Genomic DNA, 14,784 nt, shown 5'->3' with positions numbered 1-14,784 from the left:
CTCCTTAATGGAGCTGTTATGCTGTTCTTTTGGATGAAACCATGAATTTATCATTTGATCAAGCCATTTTTATAATTGGTTAATCATTAAGGAAATTTCAATTTCAACCCTTCCGCTTTGTCAGATGCGAAGATCAACTGTTTCTCTCAGTTTTACTTCATGTAAGCTAAATGTTTTTGGGTTGTGGATGGTTTGACAAGAATAAGATTTGAAAGAAACAGTTTGAGGGGGCAAGGCAAGCGTGTTTAGTGTTGTTGTTTTTTTGTTTTTTTGTTTTTGTTTTTTTTTTTTTTACACCCCTATCTTTTCAGGACAAATTTAATAATGGAGAAATTAAAAAAAGTCCCATGAATGGCTCTGCAATTAAAAGAGTCACTGGTTACAGTAGTAGATATATGAGATGATATCAGCTCTCAATAATGACTTTTATTCAGAATTGTAATTATTTGATTGTTAAATATGATTATTTGGTCAGTAAAGCATCAGAAAATTCAGATAAAGTCAGACAGGTTCACTTGTCTCCAAAGCCTTTTTTGTTTTATCCAACAGGTCAAAAAACATATTCTTTCCATCCTGTTAAGAAAACGTGACACATTTTTCATCAAAATCTTTTTAAAGATAATTTTATATATATATAATGATTATATAAGTTTCTCATAGCTTATTAAATAGTTTCACATGTAGGTAATATTTTATCGATATTATATCATGTGTATATATTTCACATATCATGACTACCTGTATTGTGATACCATCAGTACTCAGCTCTAAATGTTGTTGGTGTCTCCCAATAAGTGCTGCTGTGATTCCCAGCACCTATATACAAAGCCTATTCAAAATTCAAAAGCCTATGAATTTAAGTGATCTATAAAAGGACCCCTCAAACCTTCAGTGAATCTTCAAAGTCTTTATGTAATGTAATTGTATTTCATTTTCTCATATCCCTGTGACTCACCTGATGATTTACCAGCCCATGATGTTTTTTATGATTTGACCTCTCTGACCTAAACCTCAGGGCTCGTTTGTCTAACTAATTGGCTTTCTCTGACTACAGCTTTTTCATTTAGCTAATTTCCATTATTGCTTTGTGTGTTTTTTTTTTTTTTTTTTTGGTCTGGAGAGAAACTGCAGGGGCAATTATGAAAACGTATGAAATTATGGGTTGAAAACTGAGAGTGGATGGTGGTATAATGTGTTTCGTGATGGTTAATTTAACTCGTTTCAATTTGAAAATTTACATGTAAAGCACCAAAACAAAGCCATTCAAGGCACCTATTCTAAGAAATGTAACCAAAAAACAATAAAACGAAGATGAAAGTGAACATTGAGATAACTTTAGTCTCGGCAGTCAATTCAGGGTCCAGCTAAAGGTTCATTCAAATTCATTTCAATTTATATTTTAGATAACATAAGTCAACACAATGAGATCATGGAATAGGCACAGTGAGTATGGTCAAGGTGAATATCATCATACCATAACTAATAGCTTTTAAATAATTTTTTCTGATGGTATGTAACTATTCATTCCTGAAAACTGGGCTTGTCTTAAAAATGTTTTTGGCAATAATGAATACCATCATGTAATGCAATTTGTGAAACTATGAAATTATATTTGATATTTAGTAAAATACTGGTGCATTTTGAAGCAAGGCTGTTGAATGTGTGAGGCTGTTACACACCTAAAGCTGTTGGAGAGAATTTAATCGATTCCAAACCTTGAATTTGAAGTAGATGTAACCCTGTCTCGGCACAGGTCACTACATTGACGCTCATTCATATTTATTCTCTCTCTCTACCACCTCATCCTGGATTCATTGTTAGTTTGTCATTGGATGTATCTGCAGAAAGTTGTTGAGCTGTCAGACAGCAGGCAGTACACATTTTGTTATGACAGACACTTTGAAGTTAGTGTTTTAAATGAGAGAGGCATTAGGATTAGCTGCTATTTAGACTACATGAAAAAGTGAGTGAACCCAATGGAGTTACCTGCATATATGTTTAGAAGTGTGTTGAAATGGGGTCAGAAGCTGCATTATTGAACAATATATCACAATTAATTTCAAACAAATGATTGTATAATCCCTTTCCATAATGAGTAGACCATTTAAACATGAGCCCCTTGGCTAACTCCAAACAAGAATGGAGTTGGTGTGTGCTCTCTCTATGATGGTGTATGACTCTCTCTCTCTCTCTCTCTCTCTATATATATATATATATATATATATATAAAAAGCTCAAAGATTTGAAGAAGCATAGTCAACCATTTGTCGTAAAAAATGTCTCAAAAGACTTACAATCAATCAAGAGAAGTAAAACTGGTAATGGTTACAAAGTCATGAGGCAGTTCATATCTTACTTACCCTTCAGTTAGATAAGCTGTATATAAATGGAGAAAGGTGTTACTGTGGCTACTGTGTCAAGTGGATACCCATCTAAGATGACTCCAAGGACAGTGTAGAACACTTAATGAAATTAAAGGGACTCTGAGAAGCAGCCAAAGGCTCAAAGAAATGATTGCCTCTAACATCTCTGTTCAACAGTAAAAACAAGTTGCGTGTTTACGTTAGCATAGTATCCATGGCATACCTTCATGCAGGAAACAACCGCAAGTTTGATTTGAAAAAACAATTAAAAAAACAGCTTGACACCTTAAATTATGGGGACTAATGAAACTTAGGTTTAATTGTTAATTGTTGAAAGAACTCTCAGCACAATGTGGAGACCACTCTTCACCTCTTGAACCCTTTGGCCCTGGACAGTTCAGCGTCATAAATGGAAGAATAATTGGGAGAGTTCCCGACCATCTCAAAGGATCTTTCAAGATGATAATAGGGTGCCGATAGATTGAAGTTTGGGCAATCAATTTCATTTATGTAATGCCAGTTTACAACTTAACTCATCTGAAGGTCTAGACCTTCTTGTTATAAAATTATGCCCAAATAGCAGGTGTTTTGCAAACGTGGCAAGGAATGCTCCCTTTAAGAGGCAGAAAACTTGCATAGAACCAAAACCATAAAATAACAACACAGTATTAGCTTTTTATTATCATATATTCAGCAGCAGATGTTGAGCAAAACCAGACTCAACAGCTTAAAGTGGGAGGCACCAAGTAGATCTACTGCTGAATAATTTTTAAACAAAGGAAATCCACCTGCTCAGTACACTAAACCCAAAAGAAATGATGTAAAATAGCTTGAGTCCCTAATCATAAGAATACGCCTGAGCTGACTAATTTCTTCGGGAAGAATGGTCCTAGATTCCTTCTAAACTTGCTCTGTGTATATTTAATGGGTTTGCAGGATCTAAAACTGATTGTAATGATTATAAATGCTCGTGTTATTAGTTTAAATACATCATGTTTGTCTCTACTTGTGACTTAGTTGAGGATCACATCACATTTTATGACCAATTAATGCAGAAAAGCTAGTTCATTCCAAATAGCTCACATTCTTTTTCTTGCCACTATAACTCAGCGAGGCTCCTTTTATGATAATGACTTTCCGTTTGCTTTGTGTCCGCAGCACTACATCTGCTGGTCGGAGCTGCCGGTTCCTCGAATTGCTGTCACTTTCTCCCTCCAGGAGGTGGAGGAGATAGAGAGGGACTGTGCGGTGTACCGTGGACGCATGGAGAGGATCGCTAAGCACAGCGCCATCAGCAGGGAGGAGCAGGTATTGAGATACCCAAGTTTCTGTCCATGCAGTCTGACACGTCTATAATGCATCGTTACATTTTGTTTTCCTGAAGTTCAAGCCATTGTAAATTTTGCACCTCCTCACTTTTGTCAAAATTTTCATCAATGATGTTTTTCATCTGTGACCAGTTTTACACTTTACAGCCATCATGGTATATTACCTCATAAAGTCTCACTTAGATGATAAAAAAAAAAAAATCAAGGGAAGACTGAACTGAAGGGAGGGAAGGAAGTGTCATTACACAGGTACTGTCCTGCAAGATGAAGAGAGGAGTTTCCCTTTTTACCCCTCTCCCCCACATTTTTTTTTTTTTTTTTTTTACCATAGCATGATCCATAATTATGACATTACCCCTCAAGTACTGAGAATTTCAGCAGCCAAGTTGTTAAGATGATGCATTTGAAGTCTGGGGCGTCTATGTACGGCATGATTTAGTGGAACTTGATGGTTTTGCATGGCCTGTGTAGTGTGTGCTGCTGGCTGCACTGACTGGCAGAACGGGGAAGGAGAGGTGAGCTACAGGGCAGGTGGATAGATCTTAGTTAATGATGATTCTTTTGGCTGTATATTGTTAGGTCCTGCGTACAGAGCAGGCTCGCCAAGAGCTGATCAGTCAGGTCAGAGAGTCAGCAGCCAAAACCCTGGAGAGCATCCGCGGTGAGTGATACATTCACACTCACACGCACACACACGTGAATACGCTATTTATATTCTGTGCTGCTCGACATATATGCACCTCACCTCTCCACTGAGTATACCTTATATGTACCCATAAGTCACATTTGCTTGTTGACTCTTGACCATCAGCCCAGTTCATTCCTCTAAGGAGAGCAGCAGTGATCCACAGTGAGGAATGCTTTTGATCTGCTTCCAGTACAACGTGTTGAGAAAACTAATTATTATTTCTAGCACAATTTAGCAAACTCCACACATCATTTATTATTTCAAAAGATGTGTGGCAAACTTTGGGAGGGGTGGTGGTTTGTTCGGGGAATGTCTGGCCTGATGATCTGAGTGTGTTTTGGCATATTAGTGTGTTTGTGTGAGGCAGATGGTGATATTATTTTCTGTGTGTGTATGTCTGCATGTGTGAAAGACGGAAAGAGAGGCAGAGGGAGATGTTATGTACTTTCCTAAGTGGGAGGGTAAGCAGCCCACTGTTATCTTTTCTTCCTCCTGTAGGGCGCCAGGTGTCACAGCGTCTGGCTGAAGAGGCCAAGAAGAGGGAGCGATTTGAAGAGTTGAAACAGCACCTGGAGCAGGAACAAGAGGTAGTGTTGTGTTTTTAAAACTGTTCTTGTGCGTGCATATGTCTCATGCATGAGTGGCTTAGTGAGCAGTGGTATAATGGCTCAATAGAGCCAAGAATAAAACAAAGGAGTCTTCTTACTCTGTATTTTTGAAAATAATTCAAGTCCAAAGCTTGATGAGGAAAATCCTGTGAACAAAAACCTGTGTATAAATATATATATTTCAGGTACAGCTTTTGTGGTATCTTTTTAGAAGCCAAGAGCTTATTCGTGTGTGCTTGTGTTTGTATTTCGCACCAGTGGCGAAGTGCGGCCAAAAAAAAGCAGGAAGAGGATGACTTCAGCTTTGCCCGAGAGCTCAGGGATAGAGAGAAAAGACTGCAAGCCTTGGAGGAGCAGCTGGAGCAGAGAGCCAGGTTGGACTTCTATTACGGCTGTACTGCTTTTACAGTCATACTAGACAAGTTAATCCTTTATCGATTTAATCTATGTCAGTATTTTAAGTTGAAGACATGGACTATATTAGGGGACATCAGTTGCGTCTTTGCAGGTTCTTTCAATGCAAAATTTCCCTACAGTTTTCATAACTGTGATGCTAAGGTATGAGCATGTTAACAGAGCCCATAATGCAAACGAATGTGTGGCTTTCCATACAATGGCTGACATTTAGGCTGGCGCTGTGTTTGAAATCAGAGTTTACCAAAGCTGTTTATCATCTGCAGCTTTTCCAACCCTCCGCTTCGCCACATGTGCAGCTTCAGCCCTTAATACAATCCAAAATGTATTGGGGAAAATTCAATGTCAGGGGTAAAAATGAAGCTTTTATTGATTAAATGTGTAGTTTTTTTTTTTTATATATATAATATTAATTGCTTGTGGATCATTAAAGTGGCTGACAAGAGAGTACGTAGAAAATTGAATTCAGAACCATAACAGATCGTGAAAGAAAATATTCACACTTAAACATATGGCAGACCAATATGCTCATCACAGTCCCACATAAGGATGATTTACACTCAGATTTAAATATAATTGCAGTCAGATTTAAATATAATTGCACTCAGATTAAAATATAAATATAGTACTACAAATATAAATAATTCAGTAATCAAATAATATAGTATTTATGGTGTGCTATGAAACATCATCTGGGTGGGCAACAACAACCATACGCTCAATCTCCATGTGTGTGACACTTTTCCTGCACGTACAATTTCTGCAATTTGCTTTAAGTGAAATCCACGGGTCGATCATTTAGTAGCTTGTGTGTTTCTACACTCAAATTGTAGGAAGGAGCTGATTGCTCAGTACAGCCGTCTGTCAGAGGATGCAGCCCGCAGAGAAAGACGGGCCATGTGGAGGGTGCAGCGAATGAGGCTTGATGAAGCCCGTTCCCAATTTTTCATCCATGACAGGCAACACACTCAGGTTTGTTGTGCTTATCATGCAAGACCACATGCAGAGGGAAAGGTTAATATGACAGAGGAGATTCTGTAATTTTCTGCACAATCTAAGCTCTTGCGACATCACTTCAGGCAATGCTTGAGAAATATCCCTTGGGCCAAGCCAGACCTCCTGTGGAAGTGTTGCAACCTGTTCCCTCAGCACAACAGAATGTACCGCAACAAAAATTGGTACGACAACACACTGGCTGTTGAACAATCTTATGCTCTTTTTAAGTGCTGTGTATATTCACCCTCAAATTATCTTCCTTGAACAGGAATCTTCCCCTCAGGAGCCATCTGAGCCACAGCAAACTGCGACCAAAGAGTCTGATGACACATCAGCAAAACCTCTGGATCCATCTCAGTCCACCCTTACAGCAGACCCTGCCCTTATCTCTGAAGACATTGATGTCAATGATTTTCTCCCCCAGCTACCAAATCCTGACAGTCAGCAAGTGGCTGTGGCCTTGCAGGAGATTGGGTCTGACCTACCTGAAGTGAGCCACGGAGCAAAACTAGTTGACTATGACTTCAGTGCCCCCTTTAGTCCACTTGAAGGTATCACTGGCCAAGCCTTACTTCGGCCCCGGCCTCGGTGGGGACCTGCAATCCAGCCTGACTTGATCCAAAACCACCCCTCTTTCTCTCACATCCCCATAGAGGAGAATATGTTTCAAGTCCAGGAGAAGGTCCCTAAACCCATCCCCTTTGGCCAAGCCTCCAAATCTGGCTTCCCTCTAGACCAGTTTACACCAGAAGAGCCCCAAAACACATGTAAAGCCAGCGATCACCAAGATCCCTCTCAAAAGTCAACACAGCCGGTAGATGATGGTAGTGCAACCACAGACAATGAACAAGAGGCAGTTGCACCAATGACAGAACAGGAGACTGAAACAGGTGTTTCCAAAAGTAAAGAGGAGGAAAAGGAAGATGAGCATAAAGCAGTTGAGCCTGCAGAAGTTGATGTCGCTGTTAAAGCACCATCCACCGCACCAGGACAAGACTGGGATGATGGTGGACAGACGATAGTGACAAGTCTTTCTGTCTGTGAGGTTAAGATGCTTGAGGCAAACACTTGTCATCCCAGCTCAGGTGACCAACATAAGGCCAGTGAAAATACTTCTCTGCTAGCGATTCATGGTCCCGTCTCCAGTGCACACGTAAAGGTTGGCAAAGCTATTTCAAATGTTTCTGCCTCTCAACCGTCAGCCAGCCTCTGTGGTCACTCCTCTGACTCTCACTTTAAGGTTGGACAGTTGGTGTCAGACGTGACTGCTCCTCTCCCGTCTGCAAATGTCCATGGTCATGCCTCAGATGCCCACATTAAGATTGGAGAACTTGTTTCAGATGTGGATGCTCCCCGACCTTCCTCCAGGGTTCACGGTCACTCCTCAGATGCCCACATCAAAGTTGGGGAGTTTGTTCCAAATGTAGTTGCCCCTCTGCCCTCCCCTAATGTCCGTAGCCACAGCTCAGATGCTCATATTAAAGTTGGGGAAAATATTTCTGAAGTTGTCATAGCCCTCCCTACTCCTAGTGTCCATGGTCACTCATCTGATGCCAATATAAAAGTGGGGGAATTTGTGTCCAACATACCTGAAGCAAGACCTCGCTCAAGTAAGCATGGGCATGCCTCGGACTGCACCCTTCAACTGGGCTGTGTGGTGTCTGGATCTGAGCCAGCCCAGTCCCCTTTGCCTGGAAGTTGTCATGGTCACTCATCAGACTCAGTGTTGGGTATCGGATGTGTGGTTTTAGGAGAGGAGCCCAAACGTTCTCCTCTACCCGGCAGCGCCCATGGTCATTCTTCAGACTCAACTTTAGGCACTGGATGTGTTGTAACCAAACCTGGACCACTTCCATCTCCGCAACCAGGCGTTGCCTACGGCCACTCCTCTTATTCAACTCTTGGTGCTGGTTGTGTGGTGTTGGGGAATGATCCACAAAGCTCTGCGCTCCCAGGCAGTGTTTATGGCCACTCTTCAGACTCTTCGCTTGGAGTTGGATGTGTGGTAAAGAGCAAAAGCAGTGGAGATCAGCAGGGGACAGTGGAAGATGAAGATAATAAAGGTAATGAATAAATTTTTCAGTCTCAAAAATGTCACAAGATAAATAAAAATACCAGTTTTAGTTTCAAATTCAGAGGTTAGAAATATTAAGGTCAATGTGTAAAAGCTCTATGTTACGGAAGCCTAACCCAGACAATTAAGTTTAACTTTTTAGCAGCCAATTGACAAGATAATTGCCAAGACATTTTCTGTCCATGGATTGTTTAATTAATCAGCTAATCGTCTTATTTATAGATATGTAGATGTACCATTGATTTGTGTTAGCTGACTGGGTGTTTAGGGTTAGCCTTTACACTTGTAGTCTGAAGAAACCAAATTATTTTAGCTGAAAATAAAATGATGCAAAATTTTGCTCTGGTGTTGTGTACACACACACACACACACACACGCACGCACGCACGCACGCACGCACGCACGCACGCACGCACGCACGCACGCACACAGTGAGAGAGCAGAGAAATAATAGAATGTATTAAAAAGATGTTATTGTTAACTGTAGTCTGTCTTTTGGTTTCTTTAGAATCCAAGTCAGAGAGCCCTGGTGAGCAGCTGGTTGAGGGCATTAAGTCCTGGGCAGCTAGTTACAGTTTGTCCCCTGGAGAAAGGTCTGAGCAGGAATACCTCTTGGCTTTGTCTACTCAGTACCAGGTGGATCACTATGAAGACTGCTACAACCTAATGGGTGAGTTGAAATCACATGATTAACTTGAAGTGACTGGTTCCTTTCATTTTCTTCAAGTTTTATTCAACACATTAGCAAGGTGGTCCAACTTCATGTCACTGCCACGATTCTGGTATGGAAACAATGAATAAGAAATAACTAATTGTAGATTTAATTTTTTTCTCAAATGTAAACATAAATTCTGAAAATCAGAATCGTACACATTGCACTTGTTCAAACTGAATTTTTGCTGTTGCTGAATATGTGCTGTTACAAGCACATATCTATGTTGTGCATACTTTTATCAGCCCAGAACTGAAAACAGCAGGTATAGGTAGCCATCATTGTGAAAATGCAGCATGTGAACAGAGAGGATCCAAGACAGAACCTTGAGGTACTGCACTACTCTATAGAAACAGGCATTGAGTTACGTTGGATGACAGGAATTCAATCAGCTAAGAAATAGATGCACTCAGGTGCATGTTATTGGTTACACATTAATTTCATCTCAGCACCTGGAGACTAAACATGATTTTAAGCTTTAATTTAGTTTCAAAGAAAATAATATGACTAGAATTATTTTATGAATTGAATAAAATGAGTTAATTGCTTTTGCTCCCTCCGCCGTTATTTAACAAAAGACTAAAAAAAAGCAGGATAATGACAATCATCATTATGCTCAAACTGGTGCCTTTCTTTAATGAGTACTCATTACATGACTCAAAATGTGGAGCACTTTAAACCAAGGAAATGTTTGTAGCTTATGTGGGGAAAATATAAACGGACCCTGCTTCTCATTCAAGAAAAATATATATGTGTTTGAGCTGAAGCTAACGGTACAGTGGTGGTTTCTTTATGTGAATTACTAACAAAAAACATTTTTACATTTTGCATTTCTTAAGGCTGTTAAATATTTACTCCAGCAGCAGACATGGGGCTTGCATTAAAAGCAGTGTTAGTTCATGAAGGTATTACGTCTGATTTATGCTTGAGTGGGATGCATCGTGGCTGCCTGAAGTGATATCCTGCCTTTTTCACTCTGCATTTGTGGTTCAGTCACGCTGCTATTATTCATGCCAGCTTCCAGGGCATCCATGAAATCAATCAGAATCTGCGCTCTTGAATGCGTCTTCCAGATCACTGATCAAAGTCAAGAGCCCTAATTATTCAGCGAGCGTCACTCTAAATATAGAGAGGAGCTGGACAAAGTAACCGTTTACAGTAAATTCTATGCCATTTCCGAGCCTTTTGGTTGCATTTTTACTCATTGTGTCAGAAAAGTGGTGATTCAGGCTTGTCGGTTTTTGTTGGCGCCAAGCCAGTTATTTTCATGATCAAATTATTGTTCTTTATTTATTTATTTATTTATTTAGGTTCATAATTTTTATTTTTTTTTTTTTAAATATGTATTACAGATCCCAAAGTCTGACCTGCAGTCATGAACCTGACAACATTCAGTTAAATGTGACCAGGTCTAAGAAACCCAGAGATTATCAACATTTGAAAAAAGGGACAGGGTAATTTTAAAAGAGAATATTTATCCAATACTTATTTCAGCTGTTTCTCTGTTTCATTAAACTAATCAATATATTATTGTTATTTATCATGTTCACCCGAATATTATATGATTTATTTGTAATCATCCATTTAGGCAAAAATATTACTTGGATAATATTTATTTAAAACTTTCTCTTTTTTATATGACTCCTTTTTTTTTTTTCTCTCCTTTGCGGCATTGACACCAACTTAGTTTTCTGCACTTCTGATGGTGATGTTTATTCAGCAGCGTACCTGTCATCTCTCTCTCCCATAGCTTCATCCCCTGAGTGTCAGCTGCTGAAACAAGTAACTCGGGGTCCCTGGGGCCTTCCGATGGACCCCACACTTCGCAGAGCTACAGACACCACTGCAGTCCAACTCAGTGAGATGGTTTCCCTGCCAGTTCTGATAAAACACTCTGTCACTACCCCGCTCATCACACAGTAAGTGTCTGAAAGAAGGCCATCTCTAAGTTAGTTGCCTCCATTAGCATGCCGGCTCTGGTCGTTTGGAGTGAAGGAGACAAAGTCATTGTGTTGCTGTCCCAGTGTAAATTTTTAGAAAGCATACCATCATTCCAGATTCTGAGACATGATGTGTAACACGGCAGTGTTGGTGTCTGTACCTCCCTGTCAGAATCAAAAGAGATGGACAGCAATCTGACTCTGTGGTTAACTGCCCGCTGCCTGCTTAACAAAAGAACAACACTGACCCCCTTCCAGCCCTCACTTCATCTTCAGACCTTTTTATACAGCAGAATAAAGGCACATGCCATGTAAAAGGGTTGTTTGCAAGTATGAGTTTGGAGTTCTCTGAGAGAGAAGTGTGCTTGCTTTATCCAAACTTTTAAAGAAAAGTGCAGGTATGAGGTTTTTTTTTTTTCCCCTCTCTGATCTTTTGTTATTTTGGTGCGACTTCAGGCCACTTAAAGGGTAGCTAAATGCATATTCTGCACTGCAGGAATAATTCAAATTCTTATTACATCCCATCGTTGTAGGATCCTTTTTCCATTTGAAATTCCATCAGAAATCCAGACAAGCTTGTCAGTCTTCAACTACAATGTTTCTGCACACCAGGCACTTTAGCTTTTGTGTGTAAAGAAATGGCTTTCTCATCCCTTTCAGCACATGGAGAGGGTGCAGTATATTTAGCATTTTTAATAACACATTTTTATCCCATGCTTAGATGACACTGCAGAGTTTTCAGCGTTTTTTTTTTTCTCTCCTTTTTTTTTTTTTTTATCAGCCCCTTGCTGACTTTTCAGTGAAAAGGAGCATTCCCTAAATCCCACTTTTATAGACCTGCACATTTCTCAGGAATAGTTGAAAGTAATGAAATGAAACAAATCATCAAAAAAGTGAGCTTTCTTCAGACCTGATGTCTATCTATCCCACAACCTGGATTAAAATTGCGAGTCAGCATCATTTTAACTCCTGACTCTTGTGTTGAAATGTTTCATTTCTTATCTGGTCATTTTCTACTCCACCTTTCATCCCCAGTGTATCTTTGGTGAACAAAGCAGTGGTGGACTACTTCTTTGTGGAGTTGGGAGTGGAAAGTCACTTTGAGGCACTGCGCCACTTCCTGCTGATGGAGGATGGCGAGTTTGCACAGTCCCTCAGCGATCTGCTCTTTGAAAAGGTGATGTTCTTTCCGAAAGGCGGATGTCACTGGCGCATATTCAGTAGAGGGTTACATATTTCATATTTTTCTTTGGTTTGTTGCATTCTAAGTGAGGACAAGAAAGGATGTCTTTGAACAAGGTCAATTGGTCTTCTTTGCCCTCCAAAAACAAAATATTTTCTACTTTTTCTGCTCTCTGGGCGATCAGTACTGCATGCAGTCAGTGCTGTCTACTTGTATCCAGAAGATAAGCACAGGCAGCCCTCCAGCATGGTGCTTTAGATTGTGTAGTAATATCTGAGTAAACGAACTAAGCCATGATTCAGAATTGTGTGTCCTGGACTTGGGGGGCAGTTCTCTAGGGGAAGCTTTACAATTCTCCTCATTTTTCTGGAAATTGCCTAAAAGATATGATTGCTAGATCCTGTGTGAACTTTGTGCTCCTCCTATGCATTTCACTTTGTTGTGTTTCGTCTCATGGTTTTTGTTTTGCCACCTGCAACTTTACTATTTTGGTTTAGTCTCGCTGCTTTTGTCAGCAGCAAAGCTCTAAAGTAACCCCACTGTACACTACTTGCCCAGAACCAAACACCAGATGGGCAAGTAAAAGGCGAGATATTTCCTCAGCAGTTGCGTTTTGGTGGAAACGAAAACTCAGGGTGACACAAATAGACTCCAACAAATGTTATTGTTGCTTCATATCCGCTTGATGTGTAAATAAGCAACTGCTAACTAGTGTATACAACCTATTGTATTGTTACAAATGACCAAAAACTCCAGTACAAGATTTCAGCTTCAACTTGTTAGCATTTTATATCGGATTTTTCCCAGTGCCTGTTTTTCAGCATGCGATGTATCACTGCCAGATTTTCAGTTATGTCAAGCCCGAGCTTCCTGGTGTGAAATAACAAGTCGAACTTTTGCTCCCACCTTGGTGCTGTTCTGCACAAACATTTGTGTAAATCTGTCTCACGAGGCTGTTGGAACAGAAGGTTTTTGTTCCAACCAAAGACTGCAGCAGCTGATTTCACTGATTAGCACAAGAGTCAGCTGGAAGGGGAACTAATCAACGCCATCGACTTCCTGCTGTGTTTGTTTGGAACGAAAACCTGCCAAATTTTAGTCCTTGATGGCGCATTTGAAAGACAGGTGTAGGTTCTGTGTGCAGTTATGCTTGTTCAACCTTTATTGGATTTCTCCTCCACCCAGATGGGCTGTGGACAGACGCCCGGTGAGCTGCTGACACCATTGGTCCTAAACTCCATCCTCAGTAAAGCCCTGCAGTACAGCTTACACGGGGACACCCCTTTGGCCGGGAACTTCACCTTCGCCCTTCGCTTTCTCCCCGAAACCTTTCACCCACACGCCCCCGACTCCCTCAACTGTCTGGAGCTACGCTACAAGGTCAGGCGGCGTGTTTTATTGTGAATGAGTAAAAAGAGTGTGCACGAGTGTGCTTGTCTCAGCATGAGTGGGGTCCTGAATGTGACAACCTGTCATGTTTTGACAAACTGCTCTGGGTACAGAAAATTAGCTTATCCTGCACTTAAATGGTTGAACCTGGTAGATTGATTGGAGTTGGGACTTTTCGATGACATGCACAGTGACTAATGATGCACATATTGTCCTCTGCTCTTTGTTGCGGCCTGTGTTTTGTCACCTTCCATCTCTCTCATGGCTGTTCCTCTTTTCTGACTGACTGCTCCATCTCCTGCCTCTTTCCCTTTTCCCGCCTCTCGCCTCATGTGTTTAGCATTGTTCCTTCACTCACCAAACACCTTCTCCACATTCCTGTTCACTTCTACCCCCATCTCTCACCACTCTTGACTTCCCTCCGCAATATTCTCACCACCTTTATCAACGTCTGTGCATTCACACCACCCCTTGCCTCATCTGTCACGCTCCCTTCGTGTTGTTGCTCTCACACCTTCACATGCTTTTTTCCCCATTATTATTATTTTACTTTCACCTCGGTGTATCTCTCCCAGGTGGACTGGCCATTGAACATCATCATCACGGACAGCTGCATGAACAAGTACAACCGTCTGTTTTCGTTCCTGCTGCAGCTTAAACACATGGTGTGGAGCCTCCGCGATGTCTGGTTCCACCTCAAAAGAACAGGTGAGAAGATGAGAGCGACTTATATGGGCTCAGCTCGGACTCCGCCTCATCTCTCTGACAAGAAAGGGGCAAGATTTTTCCTCTTGCGCTTCGTGGTTATGAAATATTTATAGAGGTGATGTTGCAATTCTCTGTTATTTATTTAAAGCACATCTTATACCAGTGGGATTATTGTAGAACTGTGTGCTTCAATGGGTTATGCAGTATTGATCAGCACAGGCCTGTGCAGAGACAACTTGAATGGATATCCTAATGATGAAGAAGAGTAAGTACTAAGCTATTTGAGGGTTGTAAACTTCAAGGACTATATTATTTACACCACTGACCCCACTGGGCAAATGGGGATGATTGCTTAATAACTGAAAATACATTTTGACCATG

The 14,784-nt window shown here is 40.7% G+C and overlaps 1 protein-coding gene across 3 annotated transcripts in view; it reads left to right on the top strand.

Annotated features, from left to right (window-relative positions):
* Nucleotides 1-14,784, top strand: part of tubgcp6 (tubulin gamma complex component 6) — a 28,565-nt gene that overhangs the window by 10,204 nt on the left and 3,577 nt on the right. For all 3 annotated transcript variants that reach the window (XM_029522838.1, XM_029522840.1, XM_029522837.1), the window contains exons 11-22: nt 3,522-3,671; nt 4,271-4,352; nt 4,878-4,966; nt 5,246-5,361; nt 6,235-6,373; nt 6,481-6,579; nt 6,666-8,460; nt 8,980-9,141; nt 10,934-11,102; nt 12,159-12,300; nt 13,492-13,686; nt 14,271-14,403. In XM_029522838.1, coding sequence (XP_029378698.1) covers nt 3,522-3,671; nt 4,271-4,352; nt 4,878-4,966; nt 5,246-5,361; nt 6,235-6,373; nt 6,481-6,579; nt 6,666-8,460; nt 8,980-9,141; nt 10,934-11,102; nt 12,159-12,300; nt 13,492-13,686; nt 14,271-14,403 — 3,271 coding nt within the window. The remainder of the gene's footprint in view (nt 1-3,521; nt 3,672-4,270; nt 4,353-4,877; nt 4,967-5,245; nt 5,362-6,234; nt 6,374-6,480; nt 6,580-6,665; nt 8,461-8,979; nt 9,142-10,933; nt 11,103-12,158; nt 12,301-13,491; nt 13,687-14,270; nt 14,404-14,784) is intronic.

Source organism: Echeneis naucrates, chromosome 16 (assembly GCF_900963305.1).
Source record: "Echeneis naucrates chromosome 16, fEcheNa1.1, whole genome shotgun sequence".
Classification (NCBI taxonomy): Eukaryota; Metazoa; Chordata; class Actinopteri; order Carangiformes; family Echeneidae; genus Echeneis; species Echeneis naucrates.
Note: the sequence above shows the minus strand (reverse complement) of the source record. Positions and strands in the feature narration are given on the sequence as shown.